Here is a 19,247-nt window from a genome sequence, read left to right on the forward strand (position 1 = left end):
CCTGATGAGGATGACAACCCATCTGTAAAGATGGGGCTGTCAGACCCCCCCATTAATGAGGAATGAACCTGGCTGCTGTACAGGTGAAGATGGGGGCAGAGGGAGGAACAAGAGAATGAAATGCACAAGCGAGTCAGAAATAAAAGTGATATTTGCAGTGGTTGAGATTAGGGTTTGACCTCCTCCAGAACTGCTGTTTAAATTCATGAATTGCACAACAAATATATTCATATTGATTTAATACGTAAATCAAATTTAATATAAAAGTTTTGAAATTATTTTAAGACTTTTGTTGTGTTGAACCCTCTGGCTAAGATTCATTTTAAATGTCACATCAGTAACTGTCAGTCATGATCTTATAGCAGGGAAATATATCTCAGGGAAAATATGAATGAGCTTTAAGAAGAAAATACCAGTGAACTGCAGCACAAAAAAATCTTTAATAAGAAGACTGGGGCAATTCAGCTAAGGTGTTATCTGTACCTACAGGTGGGTCAGCTATAGACAAGACACAAAGGAGTTTGTCACCATTTCCTCACTGTTTCTTCCAGAGCAATGAAAATGGAATTGAAATACTTAGCACAAGTTGTGTGCAAGCCATGGGGAACCATTGTACTGCTCTTCTGCTATGCGCAGCTAGGAGCAAGCATGTCTCAGTGATATAAATTAATGGATTAATAAAAGAATAATAGCAAGAAATGCAGAAAGCAATGCATGTTTACATATAGCTATACAATTAAATTTTAATTTATATTTACATCAGTCTCTTTGGATTGACATTCCATTCAATGGAGTTCCAAATCCAACATCTTTAACAGTGGAAAAGGGTTTTCACATACCTTATTTTCATGCCGGATTTAAATCTAGGAGGTCTTCAAAACAATGCTAAAATAGATTTGTGGGAAATGAATGCAAGTTAAAGTTTAAGAAGACATACCGCATGGACGTCTGTTTGACACTAGTGAAAGTTTAAGACGGATACTTATTCTGCCCCCAGAGCCTGATCCAAATGTAACTGACCAGAATGAGGAGACGAATTATAATACAAATATTACATAGTTATGGATACTTCAAAATATACAAATGCATTATGCTTTGATCTTTTATTTACAAGTTCTAGCTGCCATCAGAAGTTGTCTACCTTGTCAAGAGGAAAAGTCATACTGAAAAGTCTTAAAATTCCTAGGCTGTTTCCCCTCCTTATTTTGGCAAGCCTGTCCCATCCACTTAAATTTACTTCCATGACCTTGAAAGTTCTCTGCCCCCTGAGCTAAATTTCCATTTTCTCTTTTAATCCTAATGTTTCTGAGACAGATTCCCTCTGGACTAAAATACTTGGCATTTTCAGCTACACTGGACCTGATTAGACATGAAACCAGACTGGATGTTTGTGGCAGTGTTGAAAATAGATGAACTTGCGTGCTTGCTTGGAAGCAGAAGTTTACTGGGAAGACGGCACCTCACTACGAGAAGAGTCAGCTGTGTTTTCTAAATCCCCTCGGGAAAATAAATTTAAAAATATAAGTAAAGATATCAAAAAATATGTTTGAGTCATATACATAGTCACAACAGACCACATTTTGGAAGATGACAAAACAAGATTCAGCTTATCATCCAAGAATAAAATGTAGGTTTTCCATATTAGAAAAGGTGTCTTTCTGTTCAATATGAACTTTTCAGAATGCCAAAACACGCTTCTGAAGTGCATCAACTTTTGTTTACATCTTAAGTGTAGTCTTTAGCAATGCATTGAAAAGACAAAAATAACAGTCTTTCATATTTCCATGTGTAAAGACAACCCACACAATTCCCAGCAGTCAAATCAAAACATGCTTTTGAGAGTATTTTAAGAATTTTTATTGAAAACCTGACAATTTTTTTCCAATTGACCGCATACCTGAATCAGCAGATACTACTTAAGTATGTGTGTGTACTGTATATAGGTATGTGCTAATATTATACATATACACAATCACACGCACTCTTATTTCTAAATTACATCTTAATGTTTCATCTTCAAAGTTTCAAAAAAAGTTCATTTTACAATACCGATATTGTATCTATTTCCCAAATTACACAATTTTAAATTGTCAAATCCTACTATTCCCTTGGATTTAAAAAACCCTAAATCATTTTTGCAGCTGACATACACACATATTTGCCTATTTTCAGTCTTCTAAAAAGCATAAAAAAGTGATTTGGAGGTTGCTAATCTTAATAATCTTTCAACCCATCTGCTAAACCGGTAATTAAACCCTGTTGATGTTGTTAGTAACACTAACTGGTAGTAAAGGAAAATACAAACTTCATATATAATTGAAGATTTCTTGTCAATTGTTACACATAATGCCTCTGTCCTGTACTGTATGTGCTGTGTAATCTTGTAACTGTTTCACCAAATGCATTTCTTTATAAGACTCATTACATTTATTAACATCATGTTACAATCAAGGAGGCATCAATCACTGATTACACTTACAAATCAGCCTAAAAAAATACTTTAGAATCAAATGAACTGTACATGAGAAACAATGGTTTCATAAAAAGACTTACAAAACTTTTATTTTTTTTTGTAGAAAGGAGGCAGATCATTAAGCTGCAGTGACACCATGACAGTTGTCTTGGAAGTTTGGCTAGAAGGTGAAAAGAAGATTGTGCTGTTGCCTGAAGCAGAGGAAGATGAAATCCCATCGACATCATTGAGACATCTTTAGTTCTCTTTCCCTCTTCCCTTCTTCCCTGTAAGAAGTAAAAACAGCACACCGACACCTCAGATCAGGAGTGAAACGGAAACCAATAGATCAATAACCTGCTACCATCAAAAGAGGCAAGATGAACCAAACAGCCTTTTTTCCATTTGTAACATCTCACATGTTCTTGTAGGACTCCTCTGTTGCATTATTTTCTCTTACAGGCTTACCACTATGAATCTACAAGGGATTTTAATTGTTCAATTCACATTCACCAATTATCTTCAGATGATTTTTGGCATGGATATGTTTGTAACAATTTTTTACCAGGTAGCCCTACAATTAGTCACTATGTGACTGCATATTGTTCCAAGGATTTACTTTGCGTTACCAAACTTCCAAAATATGTCTCCGTGCTTACATCACACCAGATTTGTTACATTAAACATACTTAAGAGTTCCTTTGCTACATTATGAATAACTGTTTAGTGGAAACAAATTGCCTGTTAAAACAAATTATAAGCAGTCAATCATGCATCTTCACAAACAGCTATCAATAATAACCTATGCACTTACTTTCTTAAGAATCCCGACTGTTCTTGGTGTTTTACACACACAGCAGAGTGTTGATAAAATGAAAAATAGAAACCCCAGTGATCTTGAAAGGACTGAAATTTCCTGTAATTGTTCTAGCCTAATAGGGTTGGGAATGAACTGAAAATACAAAATGCAGGATACCAAATCCAAGTCCTACAAAACCTCCGTCTTAAAGGATGCCATCTAAATGCCATGCTATTGACTAGACAAAACATACACTGACCTTTGGCCTTTGATTTGGTCTTTGTGGGGCAGGGTTTGGTCACCTTGATGTTCTGCTGACACTCGGCGTTGTAGAGAGCTTTCTTAAGGGTACCAGAGCGGTTCTTCACCCCAGTCGCAGTGTCACATTCACCCCAGTTACCAAATTTGTACTTGCAGTCAGCTGAAACAAGAGGCGGCACTCTCACAACACCTGCACTTCACATATCAAAAGCTTCTTTTATACTAAGCAATGCACTGCAGTTTATATACCATTTATGTCACCGTTGTTTCTGAAAGCACTAAAGCCTGCCAACAGGCAGAACTGTCTGAGGGCCTTCTAATGAGGTAGGACATGAAAGACATTCTTGCATGTTCAAACACCTCAAGGGACCTGAAAACATGAATCTGTTTGCTCAGCAAAATATTATAATTTCTCTTTACCGCCAAACTCCTTCTTCCAGTTGCAAGGGACTTTGCACTTAAGTTTCTTGGTCTGCTCCTTGCAGGTGCCCTCTCGAGTGCCAACCCCACAGTCTCCACTGTTGGGCACACAGGGACTCCAGGTCCACTCGCCACAGTCAGAGGTGCCCTTCGACTTCTTCTTATCTGCCAAAACAGAAGTTCCAGAATAACACAGACTCCCTTGCTGATATCGCTGATATCGGACCATGCAGGTACCCCCACTGCAAAAGCAGAGTGAAGGGCACAGCACAAGCACAAGGCAACACAGGGTGAGAACCGCACAGTGAGAGCAAGGATGGTGCAAAGCAAATACTGCACCTACAAAAAATCAATGCAAATTTCCCACGGCAAACCTACGTAAGGGTGGGTCTACAAAAATCAACTGTTTCAGGTGCAACTCCTTCCTAATAAAATCCAGTTCACTTTTTCCCTTATTTGGGATTTTGAAAGCTGAAATTAAGGAAACAAGAGTAGCATTCTTCTGTCATTCTTCAGCAGGCAGTTTTGCTTCACCATTTACAGTAGGGTTAAGACAAAGGCTTTACATGATTTCGAGTTTTCATCAGGAAGACTTGCCTTTCTTTTCTTTTCCTGCTTGAGTGGTCACCATCATCAGGACCACCAGGAGGAAGATGATCATAGAGAACAGGCCACGCATTCTGGGAAACGAAAAATACCAACCTGCATTAGACACATCTAATATAATAAACAATTTAAACAACATGACAGTTTTTTTTTAATTCCCACTGGTATTAACCTGCTTACTTTGCACAAGTAACTAACTGATTGTTACTGTATATTTAATTTTCACCATGTATGAGTCCTAGGTATCGAGTTCACTCACTGATGACCTAACTTTATGAATATCGGACTGTGAGGAATATTAAATGCTTGTGACTTGTTTTTTTATTCTCATGATTGTATGTGTTTTGTTATGGATTCATGTTGTGTTTAGTGTATTGCCTGTAGAAAGTAAGTTAAATGCTAAATGTATGGATGATTTACTGTAGGCGATCAAAGTAATTTCATGACAAATGTGTGACATGGAAGAGTTTGTTCATGGAGTACATACATCCTGCAGTGGCTGGTTGAGGAAGACAAGATTTTAAATAGGCTACAAAAAGTGTGTTAATGATCTGTATTTAGATGTCATGAAATGTATCTAGATCTTGACTGCATAATCCCAATCAACAAATACTACTTGAATGTGTGTGTGTGTATACAGTAGGTACATCTGAATTGTATACATATACACACTAATACACACTCTTCTATATTATCTCTTAATGTCTAATTTTAACATTTTCAAAAAGAGTTAATTTTACAATAGTGTGCCATAGAAGAGTCATACATCCTGGTTGTATACATGACTGGTTGAGGAAGACAAGATTTCAAATAGGCTAAAAAAAAAAGAATGTTGATGATCTGTATTTAGATTTGGAAAATGTAGCTCACTTTCCCCCTGCCTTTCTCAATTCTTTCAACAACATTTGGATTGTGCTCATTTCAGGAGAAAAAGCATTCCATTAGGCGGTAATGTCAGGAGGTCAAAAAGGCCTGACATTCCACAAACTAAACACGGCCAGAAACCTGACAGGTCTTCTTCGTAAGCATCAAGCAGGCGTGAGAACCATTCTGTGTTCTGTAAACAGTAATTACCCGGCTGGAAACCTTAGCCTTAAGGACTGATGAAAATCTCAGCAGCACAGATGATCCAGGTGTGCGCTGCCCTCCTGCAGAAAGCATAGTGCCACAAGGTACGAACCCAGACAATAAGCTAGCAAGGAATTTTCCGTTGTCTTTCATTACCATATTTGCCAAAGGGCCTTGGCAGCACATAGCATCCAGTACTTCCATGGCTGGGTTCTCTGAGGGGATTTAGTCATTCTCTCCTACTGAGCGATTTTTTTATCGACTGTCTAAACCCAAACCTCCCCACTTCCACAAGCGGTCCAAGCCTATACAAGTAGCAGGCACATGTGCAGTGTTGGGAAAACTCTTTTCAGGTCTTGAATAACAGAAATGTAAAATATGAGTAACTAAGCACATGGTCATTCTTATGTTATGACTAATGCAATAGCACATAAATATGAATACGTGCATTCACAGTAATTAAAGAGTGTCTGAGTTATCAGAAGGTCTACCACTTTATAGCATGATCTGGTCAGATCTCAGGAGCTAAACAAAGGTCAGTACTGGAATGGGAGACGTCTAGGTTACAGCTGTAAATAGTGTTGATGAACCAGTAGGTGGTGCTCTTTCTCCTGGACCCAAATTTCTAAAACAAATGCCACAGTATGGTGGTATCTGGACACACTATTCTCTTAGGGTGCCATCTTTCAGAGGTGTTAAAACTGAGATCCTAACTAGTCGGTCTAGAAATATCCCATGGCATTGTTTGTAAAAGTAGGGGTGGTAAACTGGAAAATGATAGACTAAATCCCACTTTAGAGAAGCCACATTTGTGCCAACCCAAAGTTCCCCTTGATTCTCTCAGTGCAGTGTTTGCTCACTGCTCCTCCTCAGTGTCCCTCAGGTACAGAAGGTGCTGCACTTCACCAGTGGCTGAGTGAGTCCACTCCAGTATATAAAGCACTCAAAGTTCCTTTGGGATGAAAAGCATTATAGGAACGCATGAAAATATTACTAAAGGAGACGTGTAATTTTTTCCATTTGCAATAATGGAGCACAGCGTAGTAAGCAAATCCAATACTTAGGCAAAATAAAAATGTTCCTATGAACCATGGTAGACCTTCATTAGGGTATTTGCAAAGCAAAAGAGAGAATAAAGTATTGCTCAGTGGCTAAGTATTTACTTTTCACAATAGATTGCTGCTCAATATCAAGCCTTTCATTTGAATGTAATCAAAGAGCCCACGGACGTTATAAGTGTTTTGTCGAAAAAAAGCAGTTCAGTGCTCTGAAATCAATTTCCCTTTCTTCTGAATGCTCAGATAGCCTCTCCACACTGAGAGACTCAAATGCAGAACTGCTTCTTTTGCGATGTCCCCTTGCCGCTGACTGTCGATGCTGCCTGTGACAAGAACGGGCCTTTGGGCCAGTCTCGACCCATACAAGAGCACTGAATCCAAGCATTGATTTTTTCACACTCCTCCCCACTCTGCTTCACACCATCAGGCAAGCGAAGCAAAATTGGGGAGGGATAATAGTGAGAACTGATCCCATGCATTGCCAAGTATGACTTCAAAGAACAGACTTTGAGAAGGCAGAGTGATCTTTGAGCTCTTGCATCATACATCTCGGGAATCACAGAATTAGAGTTCCAAGCTGCAGGTTATAATAATACTAAGAAAATGTCATCTATTACTGGAGCTCTAAAATTCTTATTGCAAGGGTGCTACATCAACAGGGCTGTGTGTGTGTGTTTTTTTTACCTTGGACAACACTTCCATATTAAACAGAATGTGATGTGAAGGAACCCATGAATGACAAATGTCCTTCACAAGGCACGTCGTTGAAAAGTCTTCAGAAGGTTTCCGATGAGGGGCTTTCGCATTTTGTTTTATTAATCAAATTCTTGTAATGCAAAAAAAAAATCTGCATCACGAGTATCCAGTGACATTGGTGCACTAAAACAATGCAAATCTTTGTGACAACCCTGCCACTGTAGTTAAAACAGATGTTAAGAAATGCCATGTCTTACATTTAGACCCACTGTAAGATACCGTATAATTGTCAGGGATCATACTGCAACAATGTCTCAGAAATTGCGTTTATTTTGAAAATGTGAAAATCCAAATAAAGGACGATGTTAAAATAGACCACTAAGGCCTGATGGATTAAATATATTCAAAGTACTGAAAAGAGCAGTTAACATGCTACAATGCATATGTGACATTTCAGAAATAAATAGACCATTAAAAATTAAACCAACAATTTTTAAGAGTATTCTTTACAGCATGAGGTATCGCTTGTGAAATTTACAGTACTCTAGGCAATAATATATATATATATTTGTAGATTCATCTGTTTACCTAAGCAGTTGGAAACCTTGTTTGTTAGAGCAATTATTTAAACTACAACAATTTATTTTTGGACAAAAACCAAGTATGCTATTTACCGGAGAAAGGTCACTTGAGAGGATTAGAAAATGCAATCTCAAACCTAATTCACACACTATTCTTCTCATTCGGAATTACAAATGACCTGGGGAATAAAGAAAGTTTTATGACCCAGAAACACTGAACTAAGAACTAAGTCAGTGTTCCACACATAAAGGTCAAGGGTCCACAGCTAGATTTTCCAGTGGAACAAGGACAGCTTATCCAGGAACATTATGAGTCACACAATGAGTGGATTTTTCCTTCTTATAACTTTCAAACCATAAATTGATTGATTGATTGATGTGTTACATATCTGTTCAGCATAGCATGAAGTCCAAGTTACATAAAGCAATTTAATTAGTTACAAAATAAACATATTGGATGGCTGTTATGTAATGCAGGGAAATTAGAAGGAAGTGGCAACAACAGCACAGTGGAAGAATTTGCCCTCGTTGCATTTATTGAACTTTCCTTGCCCAGAGGCATTTGCTATTGCTTTTTAAAAGGTCAGCATCGAGTGTCCAAATTACCCGTTGTATTAATTTACCTCTAGCTGGACAGTATTCAGATTTGTGGATGGTGTTACATAAAGAAGCTGATCTGTAGTACTGCTTGTGCAGACTAGAGCGGGGTCTTTTTTTTAAATCTGTTCTCTTCGGGCCAATGAAGGCTGAATCCCAAGCACTCAAAAAAACCCCCCCGAAAACAACAAAATCCAATCGGACTTGCAAGTGACAAATAAGACTCATGGATGTGAAGCACAGTGCAAATCCACACGTGAAAACCAGCGTTTAAAGCAAAAAACATTCCCTTCAAATTTATGAAGCTTCAAAAAGCCAGTGCTTTAGGATTGAGCATAGTAAAAAAAGAGTGTTTAATTATTTTTTTCTTATGAACAGCTAATGAAACTTATTTCTTATGAAACCAATGTGGGAACAGTTACTCTTCCTTTAATTTCAATTAAAATTGGCTTCTAAACGAACATCTGTTCAATCCCCTGCTGTAGTTAAAAGCCGAGTTACATCAATTGCATGGAAATTGACTGGTTAAAGCCTTTTTTTTCTTGACTGTTTCCTGACTTTCCCTACTGGTATGCTGATCACCCTTATAGCTGCCAGTAAAGTGCTCTTTATTTATTTGAGCACTCATGAAACAAAATGCACTGCAAATTGAATTATAACCTAAACAAATGGAATACATTGAATCCAAGGAAGCAAGCATTTAATACCCTCTTAAAATAAGTTCATAAAATATTCTATTGACCCACTAAATCGTGCTATGCTGTTCCAAACACAATTAACTGCCAGCGACCCAGTAGAGCATAACTAAACACTCCAACTCCATAAATCTTTTTTGTACCACTGTTTAAAATTATGGACGCGTCCCCTTGTTTTCCGAAGGCAAGCTCTCAACTGTTTTTCAGCACCAGCTAACGGTTCCAATAACATTCTTTTCCCAGTCATAAAAGTTGAGAGCTTCTCCAGGCAACACCTTTGTTTCAGCAGAAAAACTGCTCAGCAGGCTTCATCTCACACACCAGGCCGATCATGACTGAGGCCTAGTGGTTTCTAAGAAGCCTTTATCACACTCTGCAAGGAATACAGATTCCAAAGTTTAAAATGAAGCCTTTTTACCTCCTTTTATTTCCTTTAAAAGCTCTACAACAGAGATCTCACGCCGTGCCTTAGAACTCAAGTCTTTCTTCTCTGCAGCTGAATGTAAGCTCATTTGCATATTCAGACAAAAAAAAACTCTAAAGATTTGGGGAAATGTAATGCTTCTTTTGTGAAATGAGAGAGTACATTTTGAAAACTTCCTGTGGTGCTTCAGCAGTTATAGTCATGACCAACGTCTGATCAGCCACATTAAAGATTTCAGAATGGAAAAAAAAAATACTGTAAATATTTTACCGCAACAAATCTGAGCCTTTTTAAAAAAATAATTTAATGAATAAAAGACATTAAATCAAGAATGAGTTTTATCAATATACAAAGCAGTGCCATGTTTAAGACATACCACAATTAAGAGTACATATCAGGCAAGAAACATTAAAATACTCAGGAGAAAATAATCTAAAAATAAAGAAAATTAAAACTGTGGAATTCATATTCTGTTCAAATCACATTGGGATGAGAGACTATTCAATAAAACACTGATCAATAGTTATCTAAATGTCTGGCCCCATTAAGGTTCCAGGCATTTTAGTGTTATACAACACATGTGTTGATCAAGATAGGACACTTTTCATCAGTAACAATCATTCACTCCCCTAACAAACCATAGATTACTGGAGCCTCAACACAGGAAATCTTAGAAATGAATCAACCAAAATGGGACAGAAATGCTTTAAAAGTGGATCACACCTAAACTCTAATTCGCTCCAGTCAAGTTCAACAAGGCTGGTTTTCCCAGCGTTCAAAAGCAACATGGTTATTTGGACACATCTCTGCCATGCCAGGTGACCCTCGAGTTGGTATGTTATTGCCAGGGATGTGTTCCCTTCTCTGCTGCTCATTCCCCCCCATCAACAAGGATCTAAAACATCCCTACTTGGAGGCTCTCCCAGTAAAGACAGGCTCAGCTGGGACAGAGAGATTCCGAGGCACACACAGGAAAGCCGGGCTTTAGCACCTGCGAACCAGTGTACATGTACAGTATGTTTAAGACAGACACGTTCAGGAATACAATAGGCTCAGGATCCTACCACCTGACATCAGGCGAATCGCTGCACAAAGCGAGACAATGTATTGCTTCTGTATTAAAGCTATTGTAATCTCACTTCTGTATTGGTTCCGTGTTACAGCCAATAAAACTGCAGTTGTGTACAAAAACTGTTGTAACAGCTGTTCTATTATTGCTTCTGTACAAAAGCTGACATCAGCGCAGTTCTGTATTGGTTCCATACTAAAATCTGTAACAGCTGATTTGTGTTGGTTCTGTACTACAACCTTTGTGACCATGATTCTGTTATGGTTCTATACTAAAACCATTGTAACGGCTATTCTGTATTGGTTCTGTACAAGAGCTGACATAACAGAGTTTCTGTATCGGTTCTGTAATAAAGCTAACATTACTGCACAGCATTAGAAAAGCATTGTGAACTGTGCCTGACAGGATTCTGATACTTACAGCTATACCCCAGACATGAAGGACAGTGGCAGTGAGGGGGGAGGAGGTCTAATTATTCACTGGTTGAGTGAGTACCACTTTTATGCGGTGGAAAATGGAAACGTTCCATGCTAACATTTCATCAGTTAGGCTCAAACTAATTGAATTCCTTTCTTCATTGTTTCCCTGATTTGGTTAAAAACTTCAGCGCTGTGCCATGACCAAATTTATAGTCACTGACCTTTAGATGTTTTTTTTAGTTTTTTTTAATTAAAGATGATGAAATATCACAGCTGGAGTCAGATAACAGATTTCCACAGTACTGTTAAAACATATTTGCTTTCATAATATATCTAGTGGGACTGGAAACCATGAAATTCTGCAAAGTTCAAGAAGAAACCTGGGGTTCTGCTTGTTTTTTTTGTTCATGTAGGAACATTACTCATCCTCCCAGTGAAAATCCAGAGGAACAGTGCATACTAGGACAGGAACAAGGAAGGCCTGAAGGCACACAAGCAAAAGCAATGGTTTTAGATGCACTTCCTATACGCCTTCCAATGATAAAATTCATTCACTGCTAGCAGGGTGTCTAGAAAGCCTTTGTCATAATACAGCCCTTTAGGTTAATGCAGTATGCTTCTGATGTGAAAAACACACTTTACAGTAATTTCCTGCTCTCACCACCTTCCTTAGCATTGCAAATGTATCCTCTTGTTAACAAAATGTATTCTTTGACACACATAACACTGAAAAATGAGTAGCCCAAGAAAGAAAAATGAAAAACAACTGAGTTGAATCTATGCCAAAAATGACTCATTTTTCTTCCAAATTCTCTCTTCCATTGAAACAACAGAAGATTATTCACCCCATTGTGTTGACTTATTGTTCACCCTCATCAGTCTGAAGACTGGATCATGTCTGTGATTCATTATGGTAACACCATTCACATTTGTAATGTAAGGAAGTGCTTTCTATCTGTTGATCTAAATATGCATGTACAGCAACACTGCTAAACCTCCAGCTGGAGTTAATTCTATCCTCCTTTCCATGTAATCTAATCTATAATTCATGTGATATGGTTTTCACCAACAAACTTCTCTCAAGACTGTACGTACCTTGAAATTTCATGTGAATCCGGAGAGACTGCAGACTGATCCTACAATGGGAAGAGCGATCACCTAACTGGCTGTTGTTAAACTTGTATGCTGAAGCACAGACATTTGGCATTAGTGGTGTCTCATTAACTCCTGCATGAAAACAAACTGTGCCAACAGTTAGTTTGGGTCAATTACTTCAGCACTGCTCTACTGACTACAAGTGACAGTGGAATTGTCACCTGGTGACAATTGCTTAGCTAATCCTGTCAGCTCATATTAAGAGGACTTGTTCTTGGAATTAAAGACAAAATTGGAGGGGAAAATTCATTTCAACTCAGTCTGACACTCCAGAGATAATCAGAACTTGCTAGTTTCAAACAATAGGCTGTTTTGTAATACAAAGTATAATGCAGACAGAAAAGTATATTTGCAATCCAAATGGTTGTCTGCCCATGCTGTAAAACCAGTGCATTACTAAGTGTACTGACTTACAAAGGTTGTCCATACAAAGAAATCAACACTGTCCAGTCTGAGCAAACATTACCACAGACACATATTCAATTATTTTTTTAAAACTGGGTGTTATTGCGATATAGAATAGAATGGTTTTGGTATGAGATATATATTATTGTCCTCCTCCACCACTACTCACCAAATGCAATACAGAACAGAGAAGGAAAATGAAGTAATAAAAAGGAATTAGCTTGGAATATGAACTTTGAAATATACTGTACCTATAGTACATGCTATTTCAAGAGATATGAAATATGAATGAAGAAATCATATTTTCATCCAGGTGGATGCTGCACATTTGTGGTGGAAAAGCATCCAGAAAAGTGCTATATAAGTGTAAGCAATTATTATTATTATTATATTTTCACATTGCCTGATGCAATATTCCAGATGATGCCTTTTTTATTATTTACAACACCTCCCACCATGCCATGTCCAGGTCCTAATAATTTCTTCACATAAGAAAATTAGAAATGCAGGACTACACATTAAAAGTTATTAATTGTGAGAGATGGTGCATTTACATCTAATGATGAGCAAAAATGGATTCAGGATATTTGGGATGACGAAGAGGCATGGACATGCCTGGCCACACAGCACTGTTTGCTAATGCTTCTATAGATTCCAGTTACTTCCAAAGCCACTCAAGCTAAGAAACAACTGTGCACGAAGTTTAATGACAAAAAATACAGTATTGAATCTGAACATAAAGCTTTTTAACAACCTCCTGAAGTTAACTGAATGTCAGTATCGACATGGTTTTGATCTGGGAACACAGCAGGGGTATGTAGAGCTCAGCAAATCTCAAACCACACCACCAGCATAGCCATCCACGAGTGAACAGCACAATCTGAAGAGATGAGCTGATTCATTTGATCCAAGGCCTCGAGTAATGTGTGTATGCCCACTCACTCATCTGAAAAATGTGACGTCTCCAGACATCTGGTTATGTCTGGTATCAGGACCAAGCACACAGCATTTTTTATCTTAATTCGCAAGGACAAACTTTACCCACAACTGTTCACAAGCCATCTGAAAAAAACCAATCACCATGCTACCTAGCCTCATCTCTACAAAGGAAACAGCATTATTTTGCATGAAAAAGAGGGGAAAAACAGATTGCCTCACAAATGCTGGCAGGGGAAATGGCCCTTGGCTCTGCACAGAGAAAGGCTCCAGTGGAAAGCCCTTTCCTTTGTCACTGCGTGATCCCAACAGGTTTTGTTGGTTCACTCAGTTCATAGGAAGAAAGACGTGAAGTGTGTTAACACACAACCCCATTCACCGCTGCTCTCAAGGGAAAGATCACAGTGTGTCCAGAGCTCTAGTGTCACAATGGTGGAGTGTTTGGATTGAGAACACTGTTTGCCTCTGTAGATTAACCTTACTAACCTACACAGTCCTTACTGATAAAACCTACAGTGCATAAATCATTACAGTACTATCGGATCAGTTCAGTAAAACACCACTGATTTCCCCTTCAAAATCACACATTACATTCTAAACTTACAGAGGCTGCACATTTAGTTTTTTGTGTACTAAGATGGCTTTGTAATGAAGTTTTTTAATTGCAATACTGTTTGCCGGATAAGGAATATCCTGACAGTTCAGCAGAACCCATGATAAAACCTACAAATTGACCTATCAAATTCAAAGAGCTTTATTGGCATGACTGATGAGTTAGAGTGTTGCTGAAATAATAACAACTAGCCAAACATTTACATTTACAATAAAAACATAATCATTATTGTTGGTGTTCATTTACAAACATTAGTATTGCAGAGGCTTACTCTCTGTTCCTCAGGCTAGGACAGGAGATCACATACTGGACTGCAGCTCTATTGAGTTTCAAAGTAACTAGGAATGTACTTGCCTATCATCAATCTGTGATTTGTAGTACATTACATCTTTCATATTCGCACTATGGTCATGAACAGCAAGTTGGACTCACAAAAGATGTGCACAACTCATGCATTATACAGAGCGAAAATCTTCTGAACAAAGGTGAGTTGGTTTCTATACAAAGAGTATTCTTCTGTTTTAGAGATTCTGTTTAAGCACATAAAACAGTACACAGTATAGCGCGCCCTTAAAAAAAACGGGCATTTTTGCTTTACCCTGTACTTTCCAAGTAATACAACACCAATGCACCATGTGGAAAAACACTCCTTGACTTAACCTGTTAGACTGGACTAATAAGTAATCTTAAAACACCTTGGACGCAGAAATCAATACTGGCTGCAGGCGGATTCGTGTGAAAATCGGTATCAGTTGCACCTGCAGGTAAACTACAGTATCTGCTTTCCGTCTTCGGTCGAATGAGTGCCCGAAAGCCCCTCCCATGACATCCCCCCGAGATACACAGTCACTCGAGAAACCTTTGTTTATGAAAAATTCCTGTTGCGACCACACACAACGGGAGTTTTTTTTTTCCCCATTGAATTGCAGAGTCGGGGAATTCGCGCTGAATGCGCTAGCAACCTTGTTCCCGCAGGTTCTGCGCAGCTGTCTGACGGTGTGTTCCACATTGACATCCCTCAAAGACCTTTACAATGAAGTTATTCATCCACACAACAACGTGTTTCATCTGCACACAACTTGTCATGTCTAAACTTCACTTGCATCTCTGCGAGGTAAATAAAATTAACCACCTCGTCCATTCTGTAATGTAACTTATTGTCGTATAAGCAATGTGCTTTTCACAAACCTTTTGTCTGTTTTAAGCCCTTTCTTATAAGACCCCAGATTTACGTATAAAGAGTTGTATAACCTAGGTAAAAATATTCAATGTTACACATTTCACCTTTTCTTTTAATAATTTACATATTTTTTTAAGGAAAGTGTATACGCGAGGTTGTCACCGCCTAACAATAAGCAGACCTTTAGATCCGTCTTCTCAACAGAGCAACAAAGGAGATTTCTGAATTTTCAAATCTGAAGTTGAGAACATTCTCGGTTAAATGTCCTATATAAAGGTCTCCGCATCGCACTTAAAACTCAACGCAACAGAACCTTCTATCTTTTTAAAGTAAGGAAACCTGGATATATGGTATATACTGTACACACACATAATCGCTAGGAATGCGGTTTCGATATATTTGAAACTTTTAATGAGTAAAAGACAAACATTTGCTCCTATACTGGTCTAACAATGGGAACCTTTATCCGCCACAAAACTTCTAAGAAGTTCTGAGCTAAACATTTTTTTTAATCCAGTATGAAGTATTCAACACACACAAGCACGTACGCTGCCCTCTAAAAAGTTTTTGTTTTATGCATCAAGATAGTTCAGAAAAGTATACCGCATGTCACAATTACACACAAAAAAAAGTTATTTCCCCCCCACGCAACCTACACTGAAAAGTTTTTTATCTGCACGCAATTAACCTTCCCACACATTTTGTAAAATGCTTTTTTGCACTCGATAATTTCATAATGGAATACGGGGGAAAAAAACTTGGTTCCGAGGAAAACTAAATTCAAATGCATGATAAAGTCACAATAAAGCGAAATAATTACACCGCACACTATAAAGTAAATTAACATGATACTACCACTGAATATTCTTAAATTAATACATATATATGATCTTTTAATGGAAAATAGCAATTATTTACTAGGGTTTATCAATAAAATCCCAACCTACCTTACTTGGTTGATTTCTTACTTCTCGAAGATAGTTTGAGCTCTTTACAGCCACTTGCACCCGTGTTTCTTTCACCCTTGCAGAGTGCCTTTCTGTTATCTGTCCCAGCTCTTTGTTTCTCGGAACTAGTTTGAGCTGGTCACATATGGACAACATTTAAATTAGCCACCCGGTGACATCATTTACCCCACGTGATAATAACTTTTAAACATTTTTCTGTCGCCGAACATCTCGGACTTGATATGTTGAGGACCACCGGGGAAAAAAAACAAAACCCACTTCATCGCTTGATCCAGATTTAAACTTAAATAAGCCAAGTTTCCGCCAAGCAGACTTCGTTACTGCAGCCTGACGTTCCCATTTCTTCCTTACTTTGTAACCCAACCACAGAGGTCTTTCAAACCCGTTTTACAACTGAAGTTCAACATTTTCCTTTCAGATCACCGAGTAATTCGGACGAAGTCTGGAACATTTTGTTACTATTTAGAGTTGTGACAAACTCAGACTTGAAGATAGGCATTGATATTGTAAATGCTTGACAATATAAGCAAGACCATTACTGCTCCTGGTTTAAAAAATATAAAGTTTCAGATGGTCTTTTACTTTTTTATGTTTCAGTATTTTTTTCCTTGAGTAATAATTAAAATAATACTTTATTAAGAACATACAACTAGGGTTGCAATGATGCTCTTGAAATAGTCTTCTTCTATATGACATATAACTCAGTTATAAGAAGAATTCACTGAACACTGACAAACGCAGCATGCACTTGTTAAAAAGATGGAATTTAACCTGGCATACTGTCCTTTTACTGGATCTTTGCATTTGTATTGGCTCTCATTTGTATTGCAGTGAGCACCATCAAGTGCAGTTCATATTTTACTGTAAGAATTGAGCAGAACTAGATTTGCAAGCTACTGAGGATCCCAGTGGCTTCTGGTTTCCTGTGGGCTGTCGAGAGAACACTCACTGTGGTCTCTCTGTCAACATGCTTTCTAATAAGCAGGGGGAGGCAGATGAGGTCTGAACCCCTTCCTCTTTGGTTTTGACAGTCGGCACTGGTAGGTCTGGGGTGTGAATAGTTGCCCGGAAAGAATGAATGGACTAGAGAGGGCTGTTCCTTGGGCTTCAATATGCAAGCAATCAAAAAGTGGAAAAAAATGAATTGCTGAGTGGGGTATTGCTTTCTCACAAACTATTGAGTGGAAGCAGGCTTTGCTTTATAGGTTTTTAATTGCAGATGTAAAATAAATCATTCTATACTTAAGAGGGAGCTGGGGAGCTTGATGGGTTTGGTCATGGCAGGGGTCTTCTCCATTGCAATTTCCTATTCTCCATCCTCTGGAAAAAGCATATTGATGGCTGTGTGGTCTGGTTTGTATGGTTTGAATGATATGTGTATTATGCGTTACAATATATATGAGTGAAATATTCTATGCCTACATGATATCTCCAGCTAAGAGCCTGAAAACTCGACCATGGTTGTAAACTTAGTGTTTCAGACTGCTGAATGTAGTTGGAATGGCGAGTAAAATATTGCCAATATGCTGTATTGAAAGCACTGTTGAATGTGCAACATTGACACACTAGAGACTGACAATTAACAGATTATCAGAGACGGTAATTTCCTGTGGTTAAAATATGGCGTGAGCTACTGCTGGAATTCCGAGCAGCAGGAACTCTTCTCACTTTCGACTAAATTAATAGCAGCTAAGTGCACGTGTAATTGTCTGTTCTTGCCCTTTTATTACTTTCGTTCCACATATAATCTTACCTACTGTGGGCACATGCAGTACACGACTGGATGTGGCAGGAATAATTCATCCCATGGATTTATTTAGTGATCAAACAAATGCAAGAGTTCTGTCAGAATTGATTTTTTTTCCTTGCAAGTTAACACAGTCCTGTCAGGTAACAAAAGTCCTTATCCTTCTTATCCTTGTTGTAAAGTCAAATAACTTTTCTGAACTTGGACTTTGTTTCTCAAAGTCTTTGGTTGCAGCTGTACTCTATGGTTGTCATGTAAGTGAACCAAAGTCAGAGGATTTGTGGTAAATATTAAAGGTGTATGTGAATGGAGAACTTCTTACTACCTTTGACAGGTGGAAATAGATTGAGCCATTTTGATGTGAGCACTAGGTGGTCTGGTTAGACAGTCAGTGCACCACGAATTAGAAAAAACTAAAAACCCAGATAAAACAGTTTGCATTTGCTCAGTTTGCTATGCTGTGTCAGGTGTGTATAATGGCAAACATGTTTAAAATTTATATACAGTGTGTCAGTGTCATTTTTTCCTGTCACTCAACTCATGTCAGCTTCCTTTATATCTGGCTGTCTCTCATTCTGAAGTGATCATCTCAGGTGCTGGTGGCTTGACTAAATTTGTCTGCATTATACACAGTAGCTGAGTGATGATAAACCTTGATGCAGAGCACCTTGAACTTGTCCAGACTTATTAATGTCATTGAATTGCAAAGCAGTCCCATATTCTATGCATGTTGATCAGTAACACAAGCCTTTTCTTCAATAAGACTAAGGAAAAAAATACTGATCTGTTCAGTTAGCTCCTTCGGATCAGTGTAATATTTTTAAAATGTGTAAGTTTTGTTTTAATCTCAAAGCTTTAGCTGTTGATAATTTAAAAGGACCTAGAACATTAACTGAATTCTAACCCTTAAGGTTTGGCATTTTGCACTGGTGAGTTAGGGAAAGTTTATTCTTAAAGGCTGAAAGATCTTGATATTTTTGTTCCTAATCTCTAAATTAATACATTTTCAAAGGAAAGGTCACAGATAAATTGTTTCAGGGATTTAGAAATCAATGATCCAATGGCAATCTATAAACCCTGCTGGATCGGGGCTCATCG

General features: G+C 38.0%; 1 protein-coding gene across 1 annotated transcript; it reads right to left on the reverse strand.

The window, feature by feature from the left end:
* Positions 1 to 1,833: 1,833 nt before the first annotated feature.
* mdka (midkine a) lies at positions 1,834 to 16,516 on the reverse strand. Its single transcript, XM_088935009.1, has 5 exons — positions 16,382 to 16,516; positions 4,530 to 4,612; positions 3,933 to 4,097; positions 3,511 to 3,672; positions 1,834 to 2,739 (listed from the first exon to the last, which is right to left on the reverse strand). Exons 2-5 carry the CDS (start codon positions 4,609 to 4,611, stop codon positions 2,711 to 2,713), a joined length of 438 nt encoding a protein of 145 aa, XP_088791135.1. The 5' UTR covers position 4,612; positions 16,382 to 16,516; the 3' UTR covers positions 1,834 to 2,710.
* Positions 16,517 to 19,247: the final 2,731 nt, after the last annotated feature.

The sequence above is a fragment of the Atractosteus spatula genome, chromosome 16, assembly GCF_055471065.1.
Source record: "Atractosteus spatula isolate fAtrSpa1 chromosome 16, fAtrSpa1.hap1, whole genome shotgun sequence".
Lineage (NCBI taxonomy): Eukaryota > Metazoa > Chordata > Actinopteri > Semionotiformes > Lepisosteidae > Atractosteus > Atractosteus spatula.